This window comes from Nicotiana tabacum, chromosome 1, assembly GCF_000715075.1.
Source record: "Nicotiana tabacum cultivar K326 chromosome 1, ASM71507v2, whole genome shotgun sequence".
Taxonomy (NCBI): domain Eukaryota; kingdom Viridiplantae; phylum Streptophyta; class Magnoliopsida; order Solanales; family Solanaceae; genus Nicotiana; species Nicotiana tabacum.
Window position 1 is genome coordinate 27,087,719 of NC_134080.1, and position 25,204 is coordinate 27,112,922.

Below are 25,204 nucleotides of genomic sequence, written 5' to 3' on the forward strand. Positions count from 1 at the left end.
TTATCATAGTATTAGAGCAGGACCCATCCCGATTTCCCGATGTTGGGCCTCTATAATTGTCCACGCTCCAGATGTCCAGTCCTGGTGTGAGCGGGGGTGTTGAGTCCCACATCGACAATGAAGGGGATGGGTGGTCTCCTTATATGGACTTGGGCAATCCTCACCTCTTAAGCTAGCTTTTGAGGTTGAGTTAGGCCCAACGTCCATTTATTAGTTACAAACCAGTTAGGTTTTTAAGGGGAACGATATATGTTTGCTTTCCAACTTACCTAACATCCGGTGACCTCCTTCCCTTTCAATAGTAATCTGTCCTATAATGCAGTTCTACCTCCCTCCCTTTCAAAAGCAATCTGTCCTATAGTGAAGTTCTTCTAGAGTCATCACATATTAAATTTCAGTTTGGTGATAGAGGATTTAAGACCATAACTCCTGTTTTGCTCCGTGTCGATATATACTTTTTTTCTCAATCCATGTTTGTTTACCAAGTAGGAGTAAGGTCTGCGTACACACTACCCTCCCTAGACCCCACTTGTGGGATTAACTGAGTTCCCAGTTTGTTCTAATTTTTGTACATACATTACTGTGTGAGACAGTGTCTTTTGTCTATGCTAAAGGGAAAACAATGGAATGAAAAGTAAAAACAGAATTTTTATCTTAGAGAAGCTCATACAACACAACTTACCGTGCACAGTCAGGGTTATCTTGCAAGTACGATCTCAAATCTTGAAAGCATCTTTCCTCTAAAGTCATGGTTGCATAGACACTAGAATCTGATGGCAACAATTTTTGAAGAACTTGAAGCACTAATAACTGCAAAACAACAAGAAAACATCCCCGTTCAAAATAAAAAAGGACAGCCCGGTACACTAAGCTCCCGCTATGCGCAGGGTCCGGGGAAGGGCCGGACCACAAAGGTCTATTATACGCAGTCTTACCCTGCATTTCTGCAAGAGGCTGTTTCTACGACTTGAACCCGTGACATGGCAACAACTTTACAGTTCTGCCAAGGCTCCCCTTCTAAACATCCACATTCAAAATCATAGCGCCAATTAATATGCTAAGCAAAGGCCACAAAATCCACAACACAAAGTAACCAACCTGGGTGAAACCACGTAGTGTATGATGGTGTGAGGTCAACAAAGGAATTATACAAGGCAGTAAAGCACTCAGATGCCTGGACTTGTACTCTTCAGTTGAGTGAAGGATGATATTTGCAGCTATAAACACATAGGAAGATAAAGCCTGCAATAGCGATAAAATATAAGGTGATGTTTTCTTCATAGCTAGTGGATAATTAAATTTAGTACAATCGAAGGTAGCATTATAACAAAGTTTTTTGACAAAGATATAAGATTTTCTGATAAGTCACATGATAACAAAGTAAATTAGTATACATTGACTTTTACTTCAGTACACCAAATGAAGATACTTGCCAAATTCTTGAGTTTCTGAAGCTATATTTAACCTACCTCAAAAATGGACATGTATGACAGTTTGAAAAATCACAATTTGGCCAGTGCATCAAACAGTTGCATTTTCAAACCCCTTATCCTATGAGGGGAGGGTACTTCTTTCCCTTAAAATTGAACTGACTGGAAGTTGTGCTAATTTATTAAACCAAGCAAACAAAGAGATTAATATGCTGGTCCCCTCCTCCAGTGCCTCTTCAATTTTTCATATCAGTACATTGTTTAATATAAAATAAAATTTGCACAAGCTTTCATTGTTAGTTTATTACAAATGAACAGTTTCCTGCTTCGAAGATCAGTCTCGGAACAATGAATGTTGTAGCAGGATTATATATTATATTCTTAAGCGGAAGAATAAAAAGAACTACTACGTCCAGCAGAAACAAGGATTTACAATTTTAAAGTCTTGTCGCCAATTAAAGGATGATGTACCCCTCTTCTTTCTTATTTTTTTTTTTTTTTTTTGTTTGAGATGGTAACATTTTGTTGTACCCCCTTTCTAAGTACAAGCTTTTCCGTGAAGTTTTCTTTACACAAATTCGACCACAAAATCCAGATAAAAAAATAAATAATTGTGAGGGCATTTTTAAGGGACAAAAGTCTTAAAAAGGACTAAAAAATGTGACTATTTATCCATTATTGTTCAGTGCATGTCATCCTTGCACAGGGATCATGCTACCTTTGTAGTACCATTTCAAGTTATCTGTAAATATGAAGTATTAACAACTTAGATACTAAAAAGTGGAATGAGAAAGATCTCACCTGAGGCCGCATATTGTAATCTCGCAGCAACGGTACTAATTCTTGCCCGACCTGCAAAAGAAAATTGAACAAGACTGAAACCCTCATCTATTAAATGAATAAAAGATGCTCGGGAAAGAAGAAAGAGAGAAACTCATGTGAAATTGATAGTTAACTTAGTACTTACAAGAAGGCTCCTCATATAGGAGTTTTGGGGTACATAAAATAAGATAAGTTTCTTAATTCTTGGATTCCTAATTAGTATGACATAATCAGTAAGAACATTATACGCAACATTCTTTATGATTTTGTTGACTTTCAACAATTGAAATTTATTGAGAATATTTATTCAACAGATACAATCATCATTAACTCAAGAAAACAACTCCGTAATAATTAGGGATGGAGTAATTCTGTAGAGGTATCATAGACTTGCGGGAAAGCTAATCTCATACTAAATCAATATTGCATGTGCAGCAAAAGTCAATATATCCATAATATTGAATTGTGTGGCCATCTCATCTAAAAGCTTACATTGTTAGAGTGCACATTTTTTAACTTGATTATGTTTCAACGCGCCCCTCATGTGAGGGCATGACTTTTTCATATGCATAAAAATTCATTTTGATAATGAGTGAACATATAGAGTGCGAACAACATAACATGGGAGCTGCACATTAGGGAAACCAAGAATAAAGTGAGTCCGACTTTGATACCATATTAAATTGTGACCATCTCATCTAAAAGTTTAAATTATTAGAGAGTGCTTTTTTCATTAATTATGTTTCAATGCACCCCTCATGTGCGGGCCTGACTTTTTTCATATGCCCAAAAATTCTTTTTGATAATGAGTAAACATATAGAGCATGAACAACATAACAAGGGAACCCTGCATAAGGGAAACCAAGAATAGAGTAGAGTCTGACTCCGAATCTCCAATTAGTCCGATACTATATTGAATTGTGTGACCATCTCCTTTAAAAGTTAAAGTTGTTAGAGAATGCACATTTTTATTTACTTAATTACATTTCAACAAATATGCCCAACAATCTCCATCTGAAACAATATACTGACATATCTAACATGGACGCAAATGAACGTGTCCTTCTACCTAAATTAAGGAGGAGAAAACTCTGAATTTTGGAATCTGCTGACTCAAAATGAGTGATTTCTATATGGATCTAAATAGCTAATCATGTGGTTCGGAAATAGCAAATTGCATAAAGACTGCCAACCTGTTACGGGCCCCATGCACATAAAGTAATATTGTGCATCAGAGTTACAACAACAAAATATTCTCTAAAGTGGCTATATGGATCAGGTGGGCACATGAACAGGTGAAACTTGCTACAATTTGAAAAAAAAAATAAAAAACTACTTGTTGAGTATAAGGAAGCAATTAATACACTTCAGAATCAACTTTCATATGGCAGGTTCGTTCATATAGAATGGGACCATGCCCATTAAAAGATGAAGAATGACAAAGACAAATTATGTGTTTTGGCAAAGTTTAAATTTGGGAGAGGGTTGTGGAAGTCAGGGTGAGAAAGAGTGTGTCTATTTTCGAGAATCAGTTTGGATTTATGCCAGGGCAATCGACTACGGAAGTCATTCATCTGGTGAGGAGATTGGTAGAGCAGTATAGGGAGAGAAAGAAGAACCTACACATGGTGTTTATATACCTAGAAAAGGCGTACGATAAAGTTCCGAGGGAGGTTCTGTGGAGATGTTTGGAGGTTAGCGGCATTCCGGTAGCTTACACTAGGGTAATCAAGGACATGTATGATGGTGCTAAGACTCGGGTGAGGACAATAGGAGGTGACTTAGATCACTTCCCAGTAGTGATGGGGTTGCACCAGGGATCGGCTCTTAGCCCGTTCTTATTTGCTCTAGTGATGGATGTGCTGACGCGACACATTCAAGGGGAGGTGCCATGGTGCATGTTATTTGCCGATGACATAGTGTTGATTGATGAAACGAGGAGCGGGGTCAATGCGAGGCTGGAGGTCTAGAGGCAGACCCTAGAATCTAAAGGTTTCAAGTTGAGCAGGACCAAAACATAATATTTGGAGTGTAAGTTCAGTGACGAGACTCATGAAGCGGACGTGGACGTGAAGCTTGATACCCAAGTCATCCCAAGAAGGGGTAGTTTCAAGTATCTCGGGTCTATAATCCAGGGTAACAGGGAAATTGATGATGAGGTCTCATATCGTATTGGTGCGGGGTGGATGAAATGGAGGCTCACATCCGTGTTTTGTGTGATAAGAAGGTGCCATCAGGACTTAAAAGGTAAGTTCTACAGAGTGGTGGTTAGACCTACTATGTTGTATGGGACTAAGTGTTGACCAGTCAAGAACTCTCATATTCAGAGGATGAAAGTAGCAGAAATGATTGATGATGAGGTCTCCCACCGTATTAGTGCGGGGTGGATGAAATGGAGGCTCGCATCCGGTGTTTTGTGTGATAAGAAGGTGCCACCAAGAACTCCCATGTGTGGTAAGTTCTATAGAGTGGTGGTTAGACCTACTATGTTGTATGGGACTAAGTGTTGGCCAGTCAAGAACTCCCATGTTCAGAGGATGAAAGTAGCAAAAATGAGGATGCTGAGATGGATGTATGGGCATACCAGGAGAGATAAGATTAGGAATGAAGTTATTCGGGACAAAGTGGGAGTGACCCCCGTGGATCCAAAATATATGAAATAAACGACTGTTCGGGCACGTGAAGAGGAGTACGGATGCTCTTGTTAGGAGGTGTGAGAGGCTGGTCGTGGCGGGGCTAAGAAGGGATAGAGGAAGACCGAAGAAGTATTGAGGAGAGGTGATTAGGCAAGATATGACGCTACTTCAGCTCACTGAGGACATGATCCAGGATAGAAGGGTGTGGAGGTCGAAGATTAGAGTAGTTGACTAGTAGGTAGTCGAGAGTTCCCCGTTCTTTTTTAGTAGTATTAGTAGCTCCCTTGTTTTTTTTCATCCACTCTGTGTATCGTATGTTCCAGTCTGTTGTTGTTTGATGCTATTTTTTGTTACTGGTTTCGTTGTTGTTGTTGTTGTTGTTGTTGTTGTTACTATAGTTGTCTTTCTCCCCTTCTCCTTATCGTCCTTTGTCCCCCTATTCTTTCTTTCTTCTTCGTCTCTTCCTCTCTCTCTTTTCACCTTTTCTTGAGCCGAGGGTTTATTGGAAACAGCCTCTCTACCTCGCCAGGTAGGGCTAAGGTCTGCGTACACACTACTCTCCCCAGACCCCACTTATGGGATTATACTGGGTATGTTGTTGTTGTTGTTGTTGCAAAGTTTAAAGAATATTCGTCTGTAAAAGTATAAGCTTATGCGTTGTATTCAGCTTCATGCCAGACACTTGTAGATGTTTCTTTGTCAAGTCGTTTTACTCCCTTTAGGTTTGCCTTGCATGAACACTTCTACTTAGCTGTATGGAAACCAGAGGCTCTGATCACCACCAAAACTTTGAGATTGTCTTTGACTCTAGTGACTTTTAACACACAACTGGTCACAAGTACACAAATTGAATAAGCTTTTTACTCATTTCTGTTTCATGCGTAAAGACAATGGTAAGAATCATAATCATCTGTTCTGACTTCTGGTAAGCACTCTTTTCCCTGTGATTATAGAAGGGATCCTATTGGTAATATCGGGACGCTTCAGCATTCCAGCTATTTCTAGATCAACTGGCCTGAATTGAAGTATTTAGGTTCGGTATGAAAGGTAAAATGTTATGGAGCATTGTTTTCTCGGCAGTCGGCAATGATTGGGTAATTTCATGCCACACAAACATTTTTTTTTTAATGACGGGAGTCTCTGGACCAGCTTGCGAGCATCTCGATTAATTCCACCGGGTAAATGCTACCTCTCACCAGCACAATTCTCATGCCACACTAACATGTAAAGATAGTTCAACATTTGCTGCTTGTCAATTGCATTAGAGCGGCAAAAAGTGGGTTTTTTATTGTGCTTCAAGAGTAACTGTAGATTTCTTATTTAGCAAAAATGAGTAACTGTATTCTCGTTGATGCTGCAAAACCAGCTAGCATAAGACATCTAGTCCATCCTGGGTTTCAGTTCCTTTCCCCACTAATGCAGAATGAATCTTCTTTTCCTATCAACGTAGCCAGAAAAGTATTCATATCTTTTAATCCTCAAAGGCTTCACATCTTTACGGATCAACATAGCCAGAAAAGAGGAAATACAATTTTAGTCCTTAAATTCTGCTATATTAGCACTTGTGTCCCAACCTTATCCATCTCGCACATTTAACCTTCACTTTTATCAAATTTTGCAAATCTAATTCAATCTTGAATGGAATTAGCTAACTCTAACAGCTCTGTTAACCCATAACTATGTGGTTTCTGTGTGCCACCTTTGGGTAGACTCATTCATTTCTAGTGTCATCACTTATGTCACACGCCTATGCAAACCACTATTCCCTTTACCTAAAAGACGTATGTGCCACTTAAAAGGGCTGTTAACTGGTCAATGCCCAATTATTTAGTTACATTTAAAGTTGGACAACTCTTAAAAAGTTCAATAGATTAAAGCTTAAGTATAATAATAGGAGACAGATAGAGCAAACAAAGTTAATAAAGGGACCAAAATTGAATTTTCCTCAAGAAAGAGGAATAGAAACAGCAAGATAATATCTTAACCTTGGGGGAAAAGCTTATTTATTATAACACGTTGCACTTAATTTTCCTTGCTGGCAGAAAGAAGGAACATTTGAAACATTAGGATAATTACTTGCCCAGGATATTCACATATTCAGAAATTCGTACATATAGAAAGAGAAAACAAAAACAAAAACATGAAGAGAATAAAAATAAACTTCAGGGAAAAAGAGAATACTACATAATAAGGAAAAATAAACCCTAGTCATCACCCAAAAGATCAAAACGTCAAATGGCACAACACAGAAAAATCCAATCTTATGAATTTATCAGAGAATTCCATACCAGCAACGGGAAGTTCAAGTAGACATGGATCGCAAAAGTTTCCAAATACTGCCGAACCGAAGGGAAATTATTTCTCTACATGGAAAAGAACAGTCAGAGTCATTAGGATCAGCAATGGAACTGCTCGATATAGACGTCAATCACTTGAGCACATATGGACACTATATCCATTACCCAAAAAGAGATATTGGCTTTCATGTACAAATATGTCACAAAACTGTATATATTGCATGAAGCAGCAGATGCTAATGAAACCCTTGAGAATTTTGACCTAACACTACCTGAGTCGAATCCTTTTTCTTTTCCTTTTTTTCTTTTGTTCTTTTTTGCGGAGGGAGGGGAAAAAGAATGGGGTTTGGGAAGGGCAAATTCTATGTTATTTAACAGCATGAATCACTTCCTTTTTCTCTTCAAAGCATCTCCCATTTCATTCTTCCAGATACTCCATGCGACAGTTAGTGGATAGTCATCCAAATCTTATGAAAATTTACAATTATAGCTAGACTTCGAGCACCCTATAAATAATGTATTTATTGCAAAAATATTATAACAAGAATAATTGTCATAATTACTGCTCGTCTGGTAGCTACACCACAATGTTGGTATCCAATAGAATCTATTTCTTATTTGTAGATGTGCTTAAAAAATTCTGGAATACCCAATAAATGAGATGCCCAAGGTAAAGTAGTATAGAGCTATGTAGAATAGCTAGCAACTTCCAAATTTTCAGTGGAAAAGAAACAGTGTGCAATTAGAAAGGGTAGTTGAAGACATCTATGAATATCTAGCACAAACATCTCCAAACCCAGAGTTATGCAAATCCAGTAATGTTTTTATCCTAAGACAACTGGTAAGTAAAATTGGGCTCTTTCTTTTCCTTCTTTCTGGTGGCGATAACAGTCAATCAGAAAAAGAACAAATAAGAGATTGCCAGGCAGAGGTTCTTACATAGAGAGATACATGCAAGTTATAGGTAACTTGTTGGACTATATCTTGATCAATAAACCGTGACAAAATGCATATCATATGCCATGCACGAACTTTGCGCCTATGAATCTGCCCAGGAAGAGGAAAGACAAGGGCCTTTTTGAGAGAAAGGTAACTGTATTATAAAAACAGCACTAAGGAATTACTGGAATAATTAATATTTGAGCAAAAACCAAAAAAGGACAAGGGCTAATCACAACACTAGTTAAGAAAAGCTACACAAATTTAGAGAAGAAAACAGAAATAAGGAGCAGCTTGCACACGTGTTAGTCTTAGATTATGGCACTTAACCATTAAAAGAGATAATTTACACCAGTACTAAAAGGTGTCCCTCTAACTCAGATAAATATCAATAGAGTCCTTGAGTGAACTCCTAGAACTAGAGAATTTATAACCAAAAGCAGAATACATGCATCTAAGAAAAATCACAAGAACTAGAATGCTCATAGGAAAAACCAGAAGACCTTGACTATCTCCTATCTTTGGTTCCTTAAGCTTATAACAGAGAGGAAGAGCTGTGAACCAAAGTACTTACCGCACTGTACTTTTTGCACAACTCTTTAGCTAGATCCTTGTCATTCACCTGCATAAACAATCTAGAAGTTGGTATCTCCACAAACAAGTTACGTGGAGCATAGTCAACAATGAGTGTACAAAATTCAGGTGCGCTTGTTACGAACATAGTTGTGTAGTATTGGGAGTCAGGTACTTAACATGACATACTTAAGCATAAATGCATAATTTCTTATCCATATAATGATATCCAAATACACAAGTGGTTACTGTATACGTTGACATATTCTTGAACTAAGCATTCAGTTACAAGTTTATACCAAAACCAAAAATTTGGTGCAACAGTTAGCTGAAAACAATATACCTATAATTTTAACCCCCTTCATTTGTAAGAGTTTGCTTTTCTTTTGTTTGGGTTGGGGGGGATTTTGGGTTCTTTTTTTTTGTGGGGGTGGTGTGGGGTGGGGTGGGGGGAGGGGGGGTTCAGCAAGGATGACAAGAGCAGAATCCAATACCACAGAATTGAGAAGTTCCAGTAGGAACATTTTGCCAGATACAAGAGCAGCACTATTGTTTCTATCTTCATTGCACATACTGGCTATCTCTGCAAGTCTATAGAACATAACTGCCACTGATACACGTGCATAGAGCTCTGTGTTGATGAATTCCTGGTACAAAGCCAGCATAGGATCACTCACATCAGAAACTAGTTAAATGTTAGGACATTATTGTGTGGTGGGGTGTGGGGGGGGTTTGGAGCGAGGTAACTCTAAACATTAAATACTGTCTACAGAAGCTAAAGAACAATAACTTTGGTGTAAGTTGTACTACTTATTTTCCAACGATTAGCTAAGAATAGAAAACAAAGAGAAATAAAGCGGAAAGCATGAAGCGTCAGTCACTTATAAGATGCATTGGATCAACTCCTCACAGTAACTATGAGGTTCTCCAATTTAAATAGATAACTCCCCCCCCCCCCCAAAACACCCGTATAAATTACCATAAGTTGCTATCCTAATTCATCCAGTTGATTAACTTTTAACTTTTAACTTAATATATAAAATTAAGGAAATTTTTATATAAAACGTTTTGTAATTTTTTGTCAAATAAATTCTAAGTCCAGAAACTGCAATTCTCATTTATAACATGACTTGCCTAAAATCTTAAGACTGCTGACAAAACAGAAATAGCAACTCATAGGAACTCAATTTATAAAATACTCGTCGTTTGGTTAAAAGAAGGATGGCTGGTACCATAACGATGATAAAAAATCAGTAGGCGTAACAAAATTATGGGCAATAATGTAAGTGTTCTTCTAGTGTTTAAGAACAACAAAATGACATCAATCAGAAAGCTGCCTTCATGCTTTTGTTCCAGTAGAGGTTCATGCTTGTAGAGGGTGATCTCCAAAGATATACGGTATTAACTTACAAAACTAGAAAAATATACGTAACTCGCCAGCACTGATACTTCAATTTTGGCATCACGATTTTCAGACAATTCAGCTTCAAAATCCTCATCAAATGCAACTGAAGAGGGATGAAATTGCACATGCAAAATAAACAAGTTAACTGTCATCAGAAAGAAAACTGCTCCACATATTTACAGTCAATAACATAATCACTGACAGGCTAAACTGCACTAATTTGAAAATTAAGGACATACCTGAACCATATAGTGTTAACAACTTTAGCTCTTTCATATAGAACTTTATAATACTGGGATAAGCAAGCCAAAGTCCAGTTAAATGCAAGGCGGCTAACCGAATGGTACGCGGACTTTTAGTGCCCTCCTCAAGTATTTTCTCCACAAACTGCAGAAAGTGGAGAATTTTGTTAGTTCTCCGAAAAACTGGTAAGCAGGTGAACTAAGTAATTTATCAGCACAGAAAAGCGGAAAAAAAAAAAAAGCCGAGCACAAACACATAGAAGGGAGGGCGACTACCTACCCACTTCAAAGGCCCAGGTGCATTTTCATATTCATGCATCTTCTCAATGCCAAAAACAGAATAGTGCATCACAGAAGACATAAGTGCAGCAATAGGAGCAACTCTCCTTTTGTTGCAGCTGACATGTAAAATCCAAGAAGAGCGCACCAGCTTCCACATCATCTGTGCTGAGTGTTGATCAATAAGTTCGATTTCATGGAAAAATTAACTTAAATAAATAAGTGAAAATGACATACAACTTGAAATAAAGGAAATTAACATATCAAATACACAGGTTAAGCATACCTGGATGTCTATGCCATGACAAGCAGAAACCATTGAACCTTTCCTTCCTAAAGCTAACTGCTCCATGATCAATCTGACAGATCTCAGCATGGGTAAAACAGAAGCCTCTCCAGCATTCTCAAGGCTGCAACCATATCAATCTCTACCTCAGTAGCAGTAAATGCATTAATGATATAGACAAATGGTTTTGGCAATGAACTCATATCCTAGATCTTCAGTTAAATTTAATGACAAGTCCAATATGTTGATGAAATTTAAAAGACTCACCAAAGAGACGCTTCCTGTTCAATAGAAATTTCGGCTACTAAGCTTTACAATCTAAAATGTACAAAATAAACCTTCCATTTCTCAACTAAAATGAATCAAACCCTAGTTATTCTAAGCAAAACCTAAAAAGAACAAGAACAAAGATGAAATAAAAAGAGTCAAGTTTTCCCACATTAGCCTAGTTTAAACTTTAAAAATTAAAAGAAAAATATTTGAAAAAAAGAAGAAGAGAGAAAGTATTACAAGGTGCAGCAGGTAGGAGGGGGGGGGGCATGTAGGTTTAATTAGGGGAACCAAAATATTGAGGAGCTGAGGTTGGCTATTAGCAAAAAGAGGCCATAAGGAACTGTAAGGTTTGAGAGCAGGTTACACGAGGCTAGGAATAAGGAAGGATGTCAAAAGCTCTGGTTACTGCAGAATTGACGAGGTAGGCACAAAAGTTTGATTTTGGAAAATGAAGAATTTCTTTTGACAGGAAATCTTAATGCAAAGTGTTGCTCAACAATCTTTAGTTTAGATAAGAAAATAACCTCACCATTTCAATTTATTAGTGGTAGAGAATTCTACTTTTGATAAGAAAGAGAGTTAGTACAAAACTCATAATTCAAGGGTAAAGTAGAATTAACCCTGATAATTTCTAATTTAGTGATTGCTGAGAAGATACATATGGTTGTGCTTACCTGTCAACAAGATCATCGAAAGTCCATAAAAGTGTTGTGTCTGAGAAGTGAAAGTTATGTTTTCTCAAGTGAACTTCACTCTTAAGTGCATGATTTGGAATTGATAGCAGCAGCTCGAGGCATATCCACTGAAATCATACAAGAAGACCGTCTTATCATGGGTAGCACATCAATTTCAACAACCACAAGTAAAATTATTAACATATAAAAGAGGAATGCACTGGCAAGTTAAACCAGAAGAAGGTAAAGAAGAATAAACTCCAACAATCTCACTGATCCTCTAAAATAATAACAACTAGCATCAAAGCAAGTATCTAGTGGTTATATTTTTATCTCGACGGAGAAAATTATCCCCAACAATTACCTACTTATATTTACTACTCTAACTGCTTCCCAAAAGCTAACAATCTTTCTCTTCTCTTTTGCCGTCTAAATAATTCAAACAACAGGTAGTAAACTAGTATTAATTTAAGCCTCTTTTTAATAAGTAATTATTTTAAGCAGCTTCGTTATCCATTTCTTGACCAATCCAACTTGATTCCACCTGAAACTTTCTTGCTTAGGTAGCAAAATGAACACATTGATAATATTCAAGATAGCTATCTGTATTACATTTTTGAATATTCAAGATAGCTATTTCTATGTCCACTTGCCCATTTTTTCTAGCCTCAGCTGTAAGACATACATTCTTCTTTGTGTATTCCAATTGCAACACCGATACACCAGCTTTTCCAAATGGGTTGTGTCATTCTTTGATCTATGCCATGGGTTCTCATCTTCACTACTTCTAGAGGATATGCCAAAGCTTTTAGGCTACAAGCTCGAGCTACAGGGAGATGTTTAGGATAATTACGTGCTCTTTAATTTCATTTTCAGGTGATGCATCAGAGATGCCAAGTATTATTAGTCCTTCAATACCGATACACCAGCTTTTCCAAATGGGTTGTGTCATTCTTTGATCTATGCCATGGGTTCTCATCTTCACTACTTCTAGAGGATATGCCAAAGCTTTTAGGCTACAAGCTCGAGTTACAGGGAGATGTTTAGGATAATTACGTGCTCTTTAATTTCATTTTCAGGTGATGCATCAGAGATGCCAAGTATTATTAGTCCTTCAATACCGCGAATTATTTCGAACAACTGTTTTGCTCAATGCCACCACCACCCTCCTTCAGTCTTTTGCCTACCTTTTAAGATGAATATCACATGTTCAATATGGATACACTAGATATAATCTCCTAGTACATATAACCTTATGCATGTATCAAGTAAAGGCAAAGAAGATCACCTTCCAGTTCAATAAAACTGCTCGTCGAGTTCGTACCAAATTGCCCACTGCAACTATGCTGTTGATGTTCTGAAGCAAAGTCCTGAGTAAGGAATCCAAGACTGATTTACCATCAGCTTCTAATGGAGTTAACTCATCATTTTCTGTGACATGATCCAACGACAACAGAGAGAACATGGACACTAATCCATCCAAAGCACCAGCCAGTGCTTCATATGCTGCTAGGCAGATTTCCGCCTCAATCTGGTTGAGGAATTAAAAAAGAACAATGGAAGCAAGATAGTCAAATGAATTGGCCGTTACATTTTAATGTATGCCTATACATACCCATGATTTTCTAAAACTTACCTCTGAATTACATGCCAGAGATGTACTACTAATTTTCCAGCAAAAATTCCACAGATAGGTAACAACAGATTTGAGCGAAGCATCAGCGCCAAACTGTGCGGACCAACTGAAGATGGAAGCAACTGCTTTTATAGACGTCACCTATCCAAAGGTTTGTTAGAACACAAAGTGAGAAAATTATGTATCTGATTACAAGAAAAAAAAATAGAAAACAAACTAGGCATTCTGGGAATGAGGAGAAAGGATTGATTGATTGCTCAAATGCCTACGGAGAAGCATTAAGAATTGTGTCTTTATGTGAAGAAAACATATTGAACACTTACAGAAACAATTCCACATACACCCTATTTATCAAAAGATCAAACACCTAGGATATTTGACAGACAGAATTAGGTATCACTTCTTTCTTTCTTTCTTTTTTTTTTTTTTTTTTTTTGAGGAAGGGAATTATGTACCCCTTATATCTTACAAACAACTAGAAGACAACAATTATTTTTTTGATAAGATAGAAGACAGCAATCATGAATATACCTGACAGATTTCAAATGAAGTTTCATGATGAACTACATTGTTAAAAAGAATAAGAAAGGATTTTCATAGAAAATTGAGGATTAGAAAACAAAGGTTAAGGCACAGAGAGCAGATCTTCCAACATCTTAAACTAAGCGCATTTCAATGCAAACAGTTGTCTTTCATTAGTGAATACATCTAAAGAGTCACATACATATCCAAATATTAGATGTCGAGACCCTAAATGCTAGAGATTATTAGTTTACAAAGATGCGTTTAATTCAAAATAAAACCATGATAAAAGGATATGAATTATAGATGCTACATCAACATCAAAGGCCCTGCACGAATGCAGTATACATGCCCACAAAATTATGTACATAGAGGATCATACAGCCTGCAAAACTGAACTGGTCATTGAAGATGACAACCGACGCTGACTTGGACCACCCAGCCTGCCTCGGATGGAACCAGAAAAATCCCCACACTCTTCCATGTGTTTTGACCAAAAAATGCTGCATGACGTTCCAGCATATGAGACTAGTGCATCCTGTAAGCAGGCAGTTCAGGATTTTAGAGAATTCTCGAGAAACCATAAATGAAATAACATAGAAGAGTCCTGGTAGCTAACCAATATAGAGAAAAACAATTTAGAGAACTCCGCAAAAATGATCGAGTTTTTCATCATTGAATATTGGCCAACTTTGTCAGAATTCTCAAGGCTTGTTTTCGAGCTTCCTGTTTTCAAGCAGTCAACTGCTCTCCCTTGGAGTACTTGTAGCTCATGGATGAAGCTCAAGAGAAGTACGAGAAATTTCACAGGTACCCACTCCAAATTGTTGCTCACATCGCATAAATTATCCCCATGGTCCTGCATAAACTGTGCATACAAGTTGCTACGAGTGTTACTACCCTATAACTGGCACTTATGCATAGCTAGGCAAATTTAGAGAGCCATCACAAGGCCAAATCTCATGTACTTGATCATCAAGAATTGCTCAAACACAGCCAGACACTTAACAACAACTGATGCAATGTTATATGACAAAACAGAAGAAACCTGTACAGGACATGGCTAGCTAAGGTGAAACAGCAGCCTAGAATAAATGACGACGAGAAGAAAATATAAATCAGATGTCCTCAACCGTAAGTCCAACTCCCAATTTTCCTCCCTCAGCTGTTTGTTTAACCCACATCCCAATTCTCTTCCAAAAAGGATAAAGAAAAGAAAGCACATGAACACAACAGAAAGCAAGCATCGAAATGAAAATATGCTATTAGCCATCTACAGTTACTCAGAATTACAACAACCTTATAACAACTGGGACCAAAAACTATTATATAATTCGTAGGCCAAATAAGCTCCACATTGTATGGGAACTAATGCATAAGTTAGCAAATTTAGAGAACACCATCACAAGACCAAATTTCATTTACTTGGTCATCTCTAAGAATCACTCGAAAACAAACAGACACTTAACAACAACTGATGCAATGTTATATGATGAAAGAGTAGAATCCTGCTTAGGGTGCATCTAGCTAAGGTGAAACATCAGCCTAGAATGAATGAAGACAAGAGAAGTACGTAAAAATGGGATATCCTGATCCACAACTCTCACTCCCACTTTTCCTCCCTCAGCTGTTTGTTTAGTCCCCATTCTTATTGTCTTCCTAAAAGGATAAAGATGAGAAAGCACATGAACACAAGAAAAACAAGCTTAGAATGAAATATGCCATTAGCCAGTTACAGCTACTTCAGAATTTCACAAGATTAGACAAGATCGTAAATGACCATACTCAACAAGAATTACAAGTTAGACATATAAAGGATAAAATAGAGGAGGCTGCCTGAAGTTGTTTGCCATGTCATAAACCTTCAAATGCACCGGTTAGACACTGATGATAAAAGCTGATAGAAGAGTACTCAGTACGAGGTAAAATCATATAGAAGGAAGTTGTATCAAAACATTTACAATCCCTTGAATCCATGTGAACTTATCAAAGAAAAATTCATATGGAAGCAAAAGATCTATATAGAGATGCCAACTAGTTGAAATTAAAGCATGGTCTCGTATAGCTACACTTATATAAGTCAGGTGTTCACACAATTCTTTCTACTTAGTGTAGAGATTTGTATCAGCAGCGAAGATAGAGTGAAACCTCCAGCGTTAGAGAAAACCTAATGTGTATTAAAAGACAATATATTGAGTATTGCAATGAGACTAGTCCAAATGAAGCAGAATGCAGTAGCCAAATCCAAACTAGTTCGCAATTGAGGCGTAATTGCCATTGTTATGTGTTCTAAATAATCCGTCAAAATAGCGCAAAGAACAGTAAATTATTGTGAAGCGCACTGTCAGGTCCTTATTTCTAATAAGCATAGAGAAAGCAAACCGTGAATATTGGATTCAAGTCCTCTTCTTCCTTGATAACAAGAAAAAGCACCCTTGTCCATCTTTTTGCTTCAGATCCCCAAGAATCCAAGTCTTCATCATCATAGGTAACAGAAGTACCAATTGCATGACAAGAACTTATCAACTTTCTCTGGTAACCAATGAGAGATTCCAAAAGCTTGAGATTTGTTTGTACACGGTCAGATATAGAAGGTTTGTCGCTGCTAATCCAAAGCCAATCTTGCACCCTTGATCTCAAAGAACCTAAATTGGCAAAGGGAAAGGACCTTGTTTATCAATATTTACTTCTGAAAAAAAAATAGTCTATCAATATCTGCAAATAGATGAATCAAAGATATTCCAAAAGCAAATCAGCATGCTGGTAAAAGGATATGCACGTACACATTGTCATACCTCCATTATCAGTAATTTCTCGCGGCAAGCTTGAAATGAGAAGTAGAAGTGTTTCAATTGGAATGTCAAGAGGAATCATCACAGAAGCAGCAGCAGCTAGAATGTTCTCACAAACTGGATGAAACAAGATGGATTACCATGATTGTGAATTAAAATACTGATGATGAAATTTTCAGCACTACCAACAATCTATTTATGGACCTTGGTGCCGATAAGATGGATTGAAATGTTGTTTAGTGCTTTCAATAATATATCGGAAACTGTCGAGCAAGTCTGCTTTATCACTCATGTAAGACTCCTCCTGTGCATATTTATCTTGCAAAATGACTGGTGATATATCACCGCATTGTCCAATACCATAAGCTGCTGAAGAAATGCACTTTGTAAGGCACATTAATCCAGCCCGTCCAAAAGATTGCCTCTTAGCAATGGAAGCCAAACTATTCAGAAAAGCAACCCGATTCCTGTCACCAAATGAAACTTCAAACTATTAAATTGGTTTTATAAAACCAGTTCAATGATGGCTCTCCTAGAAAAATCATGTTGAAGTCTATGTTGCTTGGTACTGGAGATTTAGAGGAGGTGCAATTCGCCACTGAGATTAAAAAAATACGACCTTTGAATATCCAAGAAAGTCATTTTGGATATAGTGAAGACCCAAAAACAAAATTAAAATAACTAAGATGCTTAATACAGAGATGAAAAGCATGGCAGAGTAATAATGGAGACACCAGTATCAGTACGTATAATTTCATGTTTCAAAAGTGCTCCTTCAAGAATACAGCTCCTTAATTGCTTTATCAGGAGTGTTGTATGTATAATTTCATGTTTCAAAAGTGCTCCTTCAAGAGACCATCCATTTTCAAAATATTTTTTTAATACCGAGAAATCCTCAAGGGCCAGATGGAGCATCATCTAAGACACGTGGATATTGGCGCAGCTCTATCCTTCTCGTGAGCCGTGATGTGCACTTAGCTCACACATCATGCGCTGCACTTTGACCACTTCAACCTCGGCCTAAATAGCCAACTAAGATTTTATTGAATTCCTTACTCGTCGTAAGATGAAGGAGAGGATTCCACCAGCTATCTCGGTGTGAGAAAGCACGGGAGAAAAATATATTATTGATATTCTATTCTGAAAATGTTGGTTTATGTTTAGTCAACAATGGCATGCTGAAAATGTTGGTTTATGTTTAGTCAACAATGGCATGCCAATTGGAAGAGTTGGTGGAAAGAGTTGGTGTGGATGCTAGGAGGAAGCTTCCTCCTTTGATGTCACCCATGACATCAAGAGGAGGTAGTTTGATGTCACCAATGACATCAAGAGGAGGTCTTTACCTCTATAAATAGATGCACTCCTTCACTTGTAGAAATCATCCCAAAATAATACAATACATTGTAGTGAGTAGAGAGTTAAGAGAGAAATTCTCTTAAGTGTAATTGGGAAATCTCCCCTTCCTTTGTTAATATTAAAAAGGGCAATTGTTCTCTGGTGGACGTAGGATTATTTTGATCCGAACCACGTTAAATCTTGTGTTCTTTCTTTTACGTTTCCGCTAACATATTCAATTATAATACAATAAGCTCTATTTATACAATACATATTCTACTCCTATTCTATGTGGGACTACGGCTAATTCACATTATTTACATAACTATCTAACACTCCCCCCTCAAGCCGGTGTATACAAATTATATGTACCGAGCTTGTTACATACGCAACTAATACGAGGACCAGTGAGGGACTTGGTAAAAATATCTGCATGTTGATCATTCGACTTCACAAACTTTGTAGTAATATCTCTTGAGAGTATTTTTTCTCCGACGAAGTGATAGTCAATCTCAATGTGTTTAGTTCTCTCATGGAACACCGGATTTGATGCAATATGAAGGGCAACTTGATTATCACACACAAGTTCCATCTTGCTTATCTCACCAAATTTCAACTCCTTGAGCAACTGTTTGATCCAAACTAGCTCACATGTTGTCATAGCCATTGCTCGATATTCTGCTTCAGCACTAGACCGAGCAACCACATTCTGTTTCTTGCTCTTCTAAGATAGCAAATTACCTCCTACTAAAACACAATATCCAGACATAGAACGTCTATCAGAAGGTGATCCTACCCAAACATCATCTGAATATCCAACGATCTACTCATGGCCTCGATCCTCAATCAATAATCCTTTGCCCGATGCTGATTTTATAAACCGAAGAATGCGGGCAACTGCATCTCAATAACTATCACAGGGAGAATCCATAAACTGACGCACAATACTCACAAGAAAGGAAATGTTAGGTCTAGTCACTGTGAGATAATTTAATTTACCAACCAGTCGCGTATATCTTGCAGGATCACTAAGCGGCTCTCCACGTCCTGGCAGAAGTTTAGATTTCAGATCCATAGGAGTGTCAACAGGTCTACAACCTTTCATTCCTGTCTCCTCAAGAATGTCCAAGGCATACTTTTGTTGTGAGATCACAATACCTGAACTAGATTGAGCGACCTCAGTACCCAAAAAATACTTTAATCTGCCCAGATTCTTAGTCTGAAAGTGCTGAAAGAGATGGTTCTTCAACCAAGTAATATCATCCTGATCATTGCCGGTAATAACAATATCGTCAACATAAACCACCAGATAAAGATAGAGATTTGAAGCAGAATGCCGATAAAACACAGGGTGATCAGCTTCATTACGAGTCATGCCAAACTCCGGAATAATTGTGTTGAACTTACCAAACCAGGCTCGAGGAGACTGTTTTAGACCATAGAGGGATCGGCGCAACTGACATACAAGGCCACTAGACTCCCCTTAAACAACAAAACCAGGTGGTTGCTCCATATAAACCTCACCCTCAAGGTCACCGTGAAGAAAAGCATTCTTAATAATTAATAGAGATGTCAATGCCGAACAACAGCCATGGATAGAAAAAGGCGTACTGATGATATTTTAGCCATGGGAGAGAAAGTATCACTATAATCGAGCCCAAATATCTAAGTATATCCTTTGGCAAAGGACGAGCCTTAAGTCGATCAACCTAGCCATCTGGACCAATTTTGACGGCACACACCCAACGACAACCAACAATAGATTTACCTGAAGGAAGAGGAACAAGCTCCCAAGTACCACTCGTATGTAAAGCAGACATCTTGTCAATCATTGTCTGTCGATATCTTGGATGAGACAATGCTTCACTTGTAGACTTAGGAATAGAAGCAGAGGACAAAGATGATACAAATGCATAATAGGATGATGATAGACGATGATAACTTAAACCGACATAATGGGGATTAGGATTACGTGTAGACCGTATACCTTTTCGAAGTGCAATCGGTTGACTAAGAGGAGACAAGTCCATAGTAGGAGCAAGGTCAGGTGTAGGACGTGAATCCGTTGGGTCTAATGCTAGGCGCGGGCGACGATGATAAGTTAGGAGTGGTGGAGTTGTAGGTGGTGGAGCTGAAACTGGAGTTATAGGTGATGGAGCTGGAGCTGCAACTAGAGTTGTAGGTGGTGGAGCTGGAGTTGTGGAGGAAGATGAATGGGAAATAAAGTCCATTTGATTCATGTCCGGTACCAATGATCCGCACCTATAGCTCCAGCTCCACCACTCCCATTCATCAAATGGCAACTGGTTTGAGACCTTTTGGCTATTGTGACTATTGGAAAAGATTGTGAATATGAAATAGTAGTGAAAAGAGATTTATTACCAGAAATGTGATCAGATGCACTTGAATCAATGACCCAAGAATCGGAGGATGATGATTAGGAGACACAAGTCACACTATTACTTGTTTGAACAACGGAAGCTATCTTTGAAGATGTCTGTTTACATGCTTTGTACTGAAGGAACTTAATATAATACGATAGAGAAACCATCCAACTATTCATAGTACATCCCATTTCGCTACAACCAATTTCTCAAATTCTTGACTAAAACTTGTATGGTTAACTTAGAATGCCGAATCAGAACAAGTTAAGCTGGAGACTTTTTTTTTTTCCTTAGTTAGATGAGTTCAAAGGGAAACCAAGTTCTTCACTTGTAATAGTGAAAACCTGAAGAAATATCTAGGAATACACTATTCACAACATGAGAAAAATTTCCACGCCGGAATCACTGTTCATGCCAGAAAAGTGCACCGTTCATGCCGGAAAAGAACAAAGTTGTCAGAATTTGATGTAATCTATATGGGTAGGCTCGGAATCACAGGGCGACCAAACAGTCCTAAAGAAACTTTGTCAAAAACTGGCCAGAAAACATCTCACACGCTGGCGCATGAGTCGGAGTCTCGCCGGAAAATATTTTGCCGACGGCGCGGGAGGGTACGCGGGAGGGGCTCTGCCAAAGAAATTTTTACGGGTTGATCGCCGGAAGTTGATCTACCTCGTGGTAGTGTTAGTTTTTGCACGACACTGATGGATATGAATGAACTTTCTTGTGGACAGACATTCGGTCACTGAAAAATTTTCCATTTTTCTTATTTGTTCTTCCCGGAATCGCTGGTATTTTTGCACAGCGAAGGATCTCTCACGGTTGCTCTTATACCATGTGAGAAAGCACGGGAGAAAAATATATTATTGATATTCTATTCAATTATAATACAATGAGCCTTATTAATACAATACATATCCTACACTCCTATTCTATGGGGGACTGCGACTAATTCACATTTTTTAAATAACTATCTAACACTCATGAAATAACTGATCCTCCAACTTCCATATTTGCTTGGTAGGAAATACCAGATCCTCGACAGTTGTTTACAAGCTAGATTACGCTTCCAGGCTATACTGCAAAAGCAATAAGTCTCTCTCTCCTCACAAATAGTAACTTTCTTCCGAAGTTTGCTAAAATATTCTCCATGAGAAACAGGACAAAATCGTGTAAGATTAGGACTTTTTGTTTTTGTTTAACTTCTGGAGCACCCACGACAATCCTTATTAAGTATATGGGTTACTGTGGCTGTTTTAGCATTTGCCATCAAAAACAGATGAGGAAATTCATCCTTTAGAGCAATATCACCACGCCAAACTTCAAACAAAACCTGAAAACAGTTCCTTTTTCCTACTGAGTAGCCAACAGATTTTTTTGGATCAGGAAAATGAAAGGGAATTGAACCCTACATGAACTGAGTAGCCTACAGATTTTGTGAACTGACTGAACTCTTTTCCCCCCTTTATAGTCTCTTTCATAAGTAATCCCATATGTTTGGATCATTTCGTCTTAGACATCATGCAAGGTGACTATTCCTATTCTTCACTTAATCACTTCCTTGCACAAAGTGTTCTCCTCATCTGCAAACTTCCATTACTATTTTAGAAGGTTTAAGTTTAAAACAATCAGCTTCCACACACAATCCCTTTTTAATCAGACTGCGACTCGCTTCCAACTCATAAATAGGTCTATCACCACTAATTCCATCCAATAAAAATTATAAAATTCCAATCCTAATAGTTGAAGTAAGAACTTATCAATATGTGATAGCATACCTTTCATCTAGATAGCTACTGTACTGGGAAAAAAATTCGGCAGCAGCTTCAATTGTCCGGGTAGAGTAAACTCCTCTTACACCTATGTAACATATGCACAAACAAAAGAATCAGTACAGTTCAACAGTATGTCTGAACGGCTATAGAATGTTACTAATTCTTTTTTTTTTAAATAACGAAATGTATTAATTGTTCAAGCACAAAGAAAGTGCTAGAGATACAAAAGACACATAGGATTTTTCTCCTTTCTCAAGGAGCTCAAGAAGTCCATCACTGTATCAAAAATGAATTACAACTTTCAAATTAGAGAAGTTTTATTTTGTGTCTCATACAACTTACACTAGTTGCATGAGGCTCATTTTTGTCTCACAAATTTGTGGACCCCAATTTACAATTCTGGGTCCATAGAAATCTGGGTCCACAAAATTGTGAGACAAAAAAGTTGCCTCATACAACTAGTGTCAGTTATATGAGACACAAAATAAAATTTTCCTTCAAATTACATCAATGGCTCTGTTGATCATGCATTATTCTTCTCCACCAGAGGGTAATATTATTAGAATCTTACTAAATCTTTTTTTTAAATAACGAAATGTATTAATTGTCCAAGCACAAAGAAAGTGCTAGAGATACAAAAGACACATAGGATTTTTCTCCTTTCTCAAGGAGCTCAGGAAGTCCATCACTGTATCAAAAATGAATTACAACTTTCAAATTACATCAATGGCTCTGTTGATCATGCATTATTCTTCTCCACCAGAGGGTAATATTTTTAGTCGTCCATCCGCCTACCAAGACCCCATATTTTTCTGCAATCACCCCCCTTCATGAAGTATAAACAAATGATAAGTGCCTTATGTTTTATTTTGGGACATCCAGAAAGGACAGTTTGAGTTACAATTTTTTTTTCTTTTGAGATGGTAACATTTCAGTTCCAGTTCTCCAGGAGAGAAAGGAGTAGCCTGACTCAAATTTTCTCCCTCATACACTGAGGCTCTGCCCTTCTCACTTCTCAGAAACCTTTGTGTACCATAGTCCTCCATTCTAAAGCTTTTGATATGCCAGTTTCATAATACTAAAGCTTTAGCCCTAAAGTGTCAAGAAATTCCAAAATCAGGCAACCCAAATCCAATTACAAGGTAGCAGAGGTCATCCGTTCTCCATTTGCTTCCACATCGCACCACCCACATCAGCCGCTTGTAAAACGCCACTTGAGCAACAAAGGACAAAATGGACCACAAAGACATACATGTCCTACAAGTGATCTAGAGATAAACATACCAAAATCTTTGTTGTGCACAGGATCATTCAGTCCTTCTACAAGTGAACCAGTAACGAAATTTTGCGGAACCAACTTTGCACAGTGGTTGTATTTTGTCCACTCTGTACACAGAAATGACCGCATGACCAAGCACCGAACTGCAATGGGAAAAAGAAAAGGAATAAAAAAAAGTAGCAGAATATTAAAAAAGGAATTTTAAAAAGTAGCAGGATATTAATGTGGTAAATCATTAAAACAATCAATCAGATAAGTTTTCTCTACCATAATATATATCAGTCTACTATTTTTTTCCCTCTACCTTGAGGATTATCATGACAAAAACCACGTTCCCACAGTACAGCTAACCACTCAAAAATTTCTTCTAAACTGTCCATCCAAGTTTGGCACACATTTCCATTGATAGTTTTTACTGAATTCTCTGGAGACAAAGAGGAATGAAGCAACAAGGTCATCTGCAGGGAAAATTAGTTATACAGTAGTGTTTGTTAGTATGTGATAGTGATGATACATCCCATATGACTGGAATCGATAAACTTCAGCAGGAAATCAAATCACACATAAAAGGAAACCTATACGGAAAAAGCATAAAATCAAAAGGAAAAAAGATCTGGAAGAGAAGTGCACCATAAGATCGCCCACTGAACTATAATCAATTTCTTAAATCACAAACTTTTTACTTTCTTGGTTTAGTTTTTAGAATCTCAACACTCTAGTCAAGCAAAATACCTAAAAATTAATGCATTTATTTCTAATCAATAAATTAATAAATCATCCTAATATGAGGGTCCAGCGGTATTCCTTCATCAGCTTAACGTATACAAGGGAATGTTGCTAATGCTAACTGAATTTTTGATTACCAAAAGACGTTTCACAGCTATGCAAAGAGAATGTGAAAGTATTTGTCATCATGTGATCAAACCTGGTGACTCCATGCTGCTTCGACCAAGTGAGTGCCATACTCTTCGAGCATTTCATAAAGAAGAAAAAATGCCTCCCATTTCTGGTAGCAACTGGAAAGGAAATCACTTTTGTTGCCAATTATCCCAACTCCCAGGGACTTAGCTTCCTCCTCAGCCCACCTTTCCCTTTTAGTCATACCACGATAGACTAAACTTCTCTCGTCTATGGTCTTAACAGTGGTTTGATACTGGTTTTTCTTGTCTAAATTTATGGTTCTCTTCAGTATATATAAAGATTGCTTCCTCACTGAGCTCTCTTTATCAACCTAAGAAGATTACATATATTAGATAATAAAAAAAATTTACTTGTAGGCTTGTCGCAAGCGCTATATCAAACAATGGAAACACATTATAGTAGATGCACAACATACCAAGCCTTTTTTCATTTCATCCCAGAATTGTTTCTCTGCTCTCAAATCAAACACTTCTGCCGTGCTACTCATATAAATATACTGGCATTCATCAGTATTAGTAAAGAAAGACAGGTACAGAGAAAGTATAGAATATGCATCTCTTCTCTCCAGGGGCCCCAAAGAAAACAATGTCTTGCAACTCTTCCATAGTTTCTCTAAAATACTTCTCCTAAAAGAGCAATAATCTAGTGGCATAAGTCCAGAATTCAGACACTTTATACATGAATAAGTAATCATCATTTCATGT

The 25,204-nt window shown here is 37.6% G+C and overlaps 1 protein-coding gene across 2 annotated transcripts in view; it reads right to left on the minus strand.

Annotated features, from left to right (window-relative positions):
* The window catches only part of LOC107767630 (uncharacterized), a 44,457-nt gene that overhangs the window by 12,302 nt on the left and 6,951 nt on the right, over window positions 1-25,204 (minus strand). Inside the window, exons 5-28 of one of the 2 annotated variants that reach the window (XM_075249040.1) lie at window positions 24,916-25,126; window positions 24,505-24,810; window positions 23,884-24,037; window positions 23,585-23,722; window positions 22,304-22,385; window positions 17,011-17,273; window positions 16,810-16,923; window positions 16,397-16,659; window positions 14,634-14,882; window positions 14,397-14,552; window positions 13,493-13,633; window positions 13,145-13,387; window positions 11,857-11,984; window positions 10,910-11,033; window positions 10,625-10,786; window positions 10,342-10,489; window positions 10,126-10,205; window positions 9,192-9,344; window positions 8,699-8,746; window positions 8,125-8,232; window positions 7,177-7,251; window positions 2,232-2,282; window positions 1,099-1,242; window positions 683-810 (exon numbers count right to left, since the gene is read on the minus strand). In XM_075249040.1, the coding sequence (XP_075105141.1) occupies window positions 683-810; window positions 1,099-1,242; window positions 2,232-2,282; window positions 7,177-7,251; window positions 8,125-8,232; window positions 8,699-8,746; window positions 9,192-9,344; window positions 10,126-10,205; window positions 10,342-10,489; window positions 10,625-10,786; window positions 10,910-11,033; window positions 11,857-11,984; window positions 13,145-13,387; window positions 13,493-13,633; window positions 14,397-14,552; window positions 14,634-14,882; window positions 16,397-16,659; window positions 16,810-16,923; window positions 17,011-17,273; window positions 22,304-22,385; window positions 23,585-23,722; window positions 23,884-24,037; window positions 24,505-24,810; window positions 24,916-25,126 (3,669 nt within the window). Of the gene's footprint in view, window positions 1-682; window positions 811-1,098; window positions 1,243-2,231; window positions 2,283-7,176; window positions 7,252-8,124; window positions 8,233-8,698; window positions 8,747-9,191; window positions 9,345-10,107; window positions 10,206-10,341; window positions 10,490-10,624; window positions 10,787-10,909; window positions 11,034-11,856; window positions 11,985-13,144; window positions 13,388-13,492; window positions 13,634-14,396; window positions 14,553-14,633; window positions 14,883-16,396; window positions 16,660-16,809; window positions 16,924-17,010; window positions 17,274-22,303; window positions 22,386-23,584; window positions 23,723-23,883; window positions 24,038-24,504; window positions 24,811-24,915; window positions 25,127-25,204 lie in introns of both variants that reach the window. The other variant, XM_075249033.1, reaches the window with a different exon arrangement.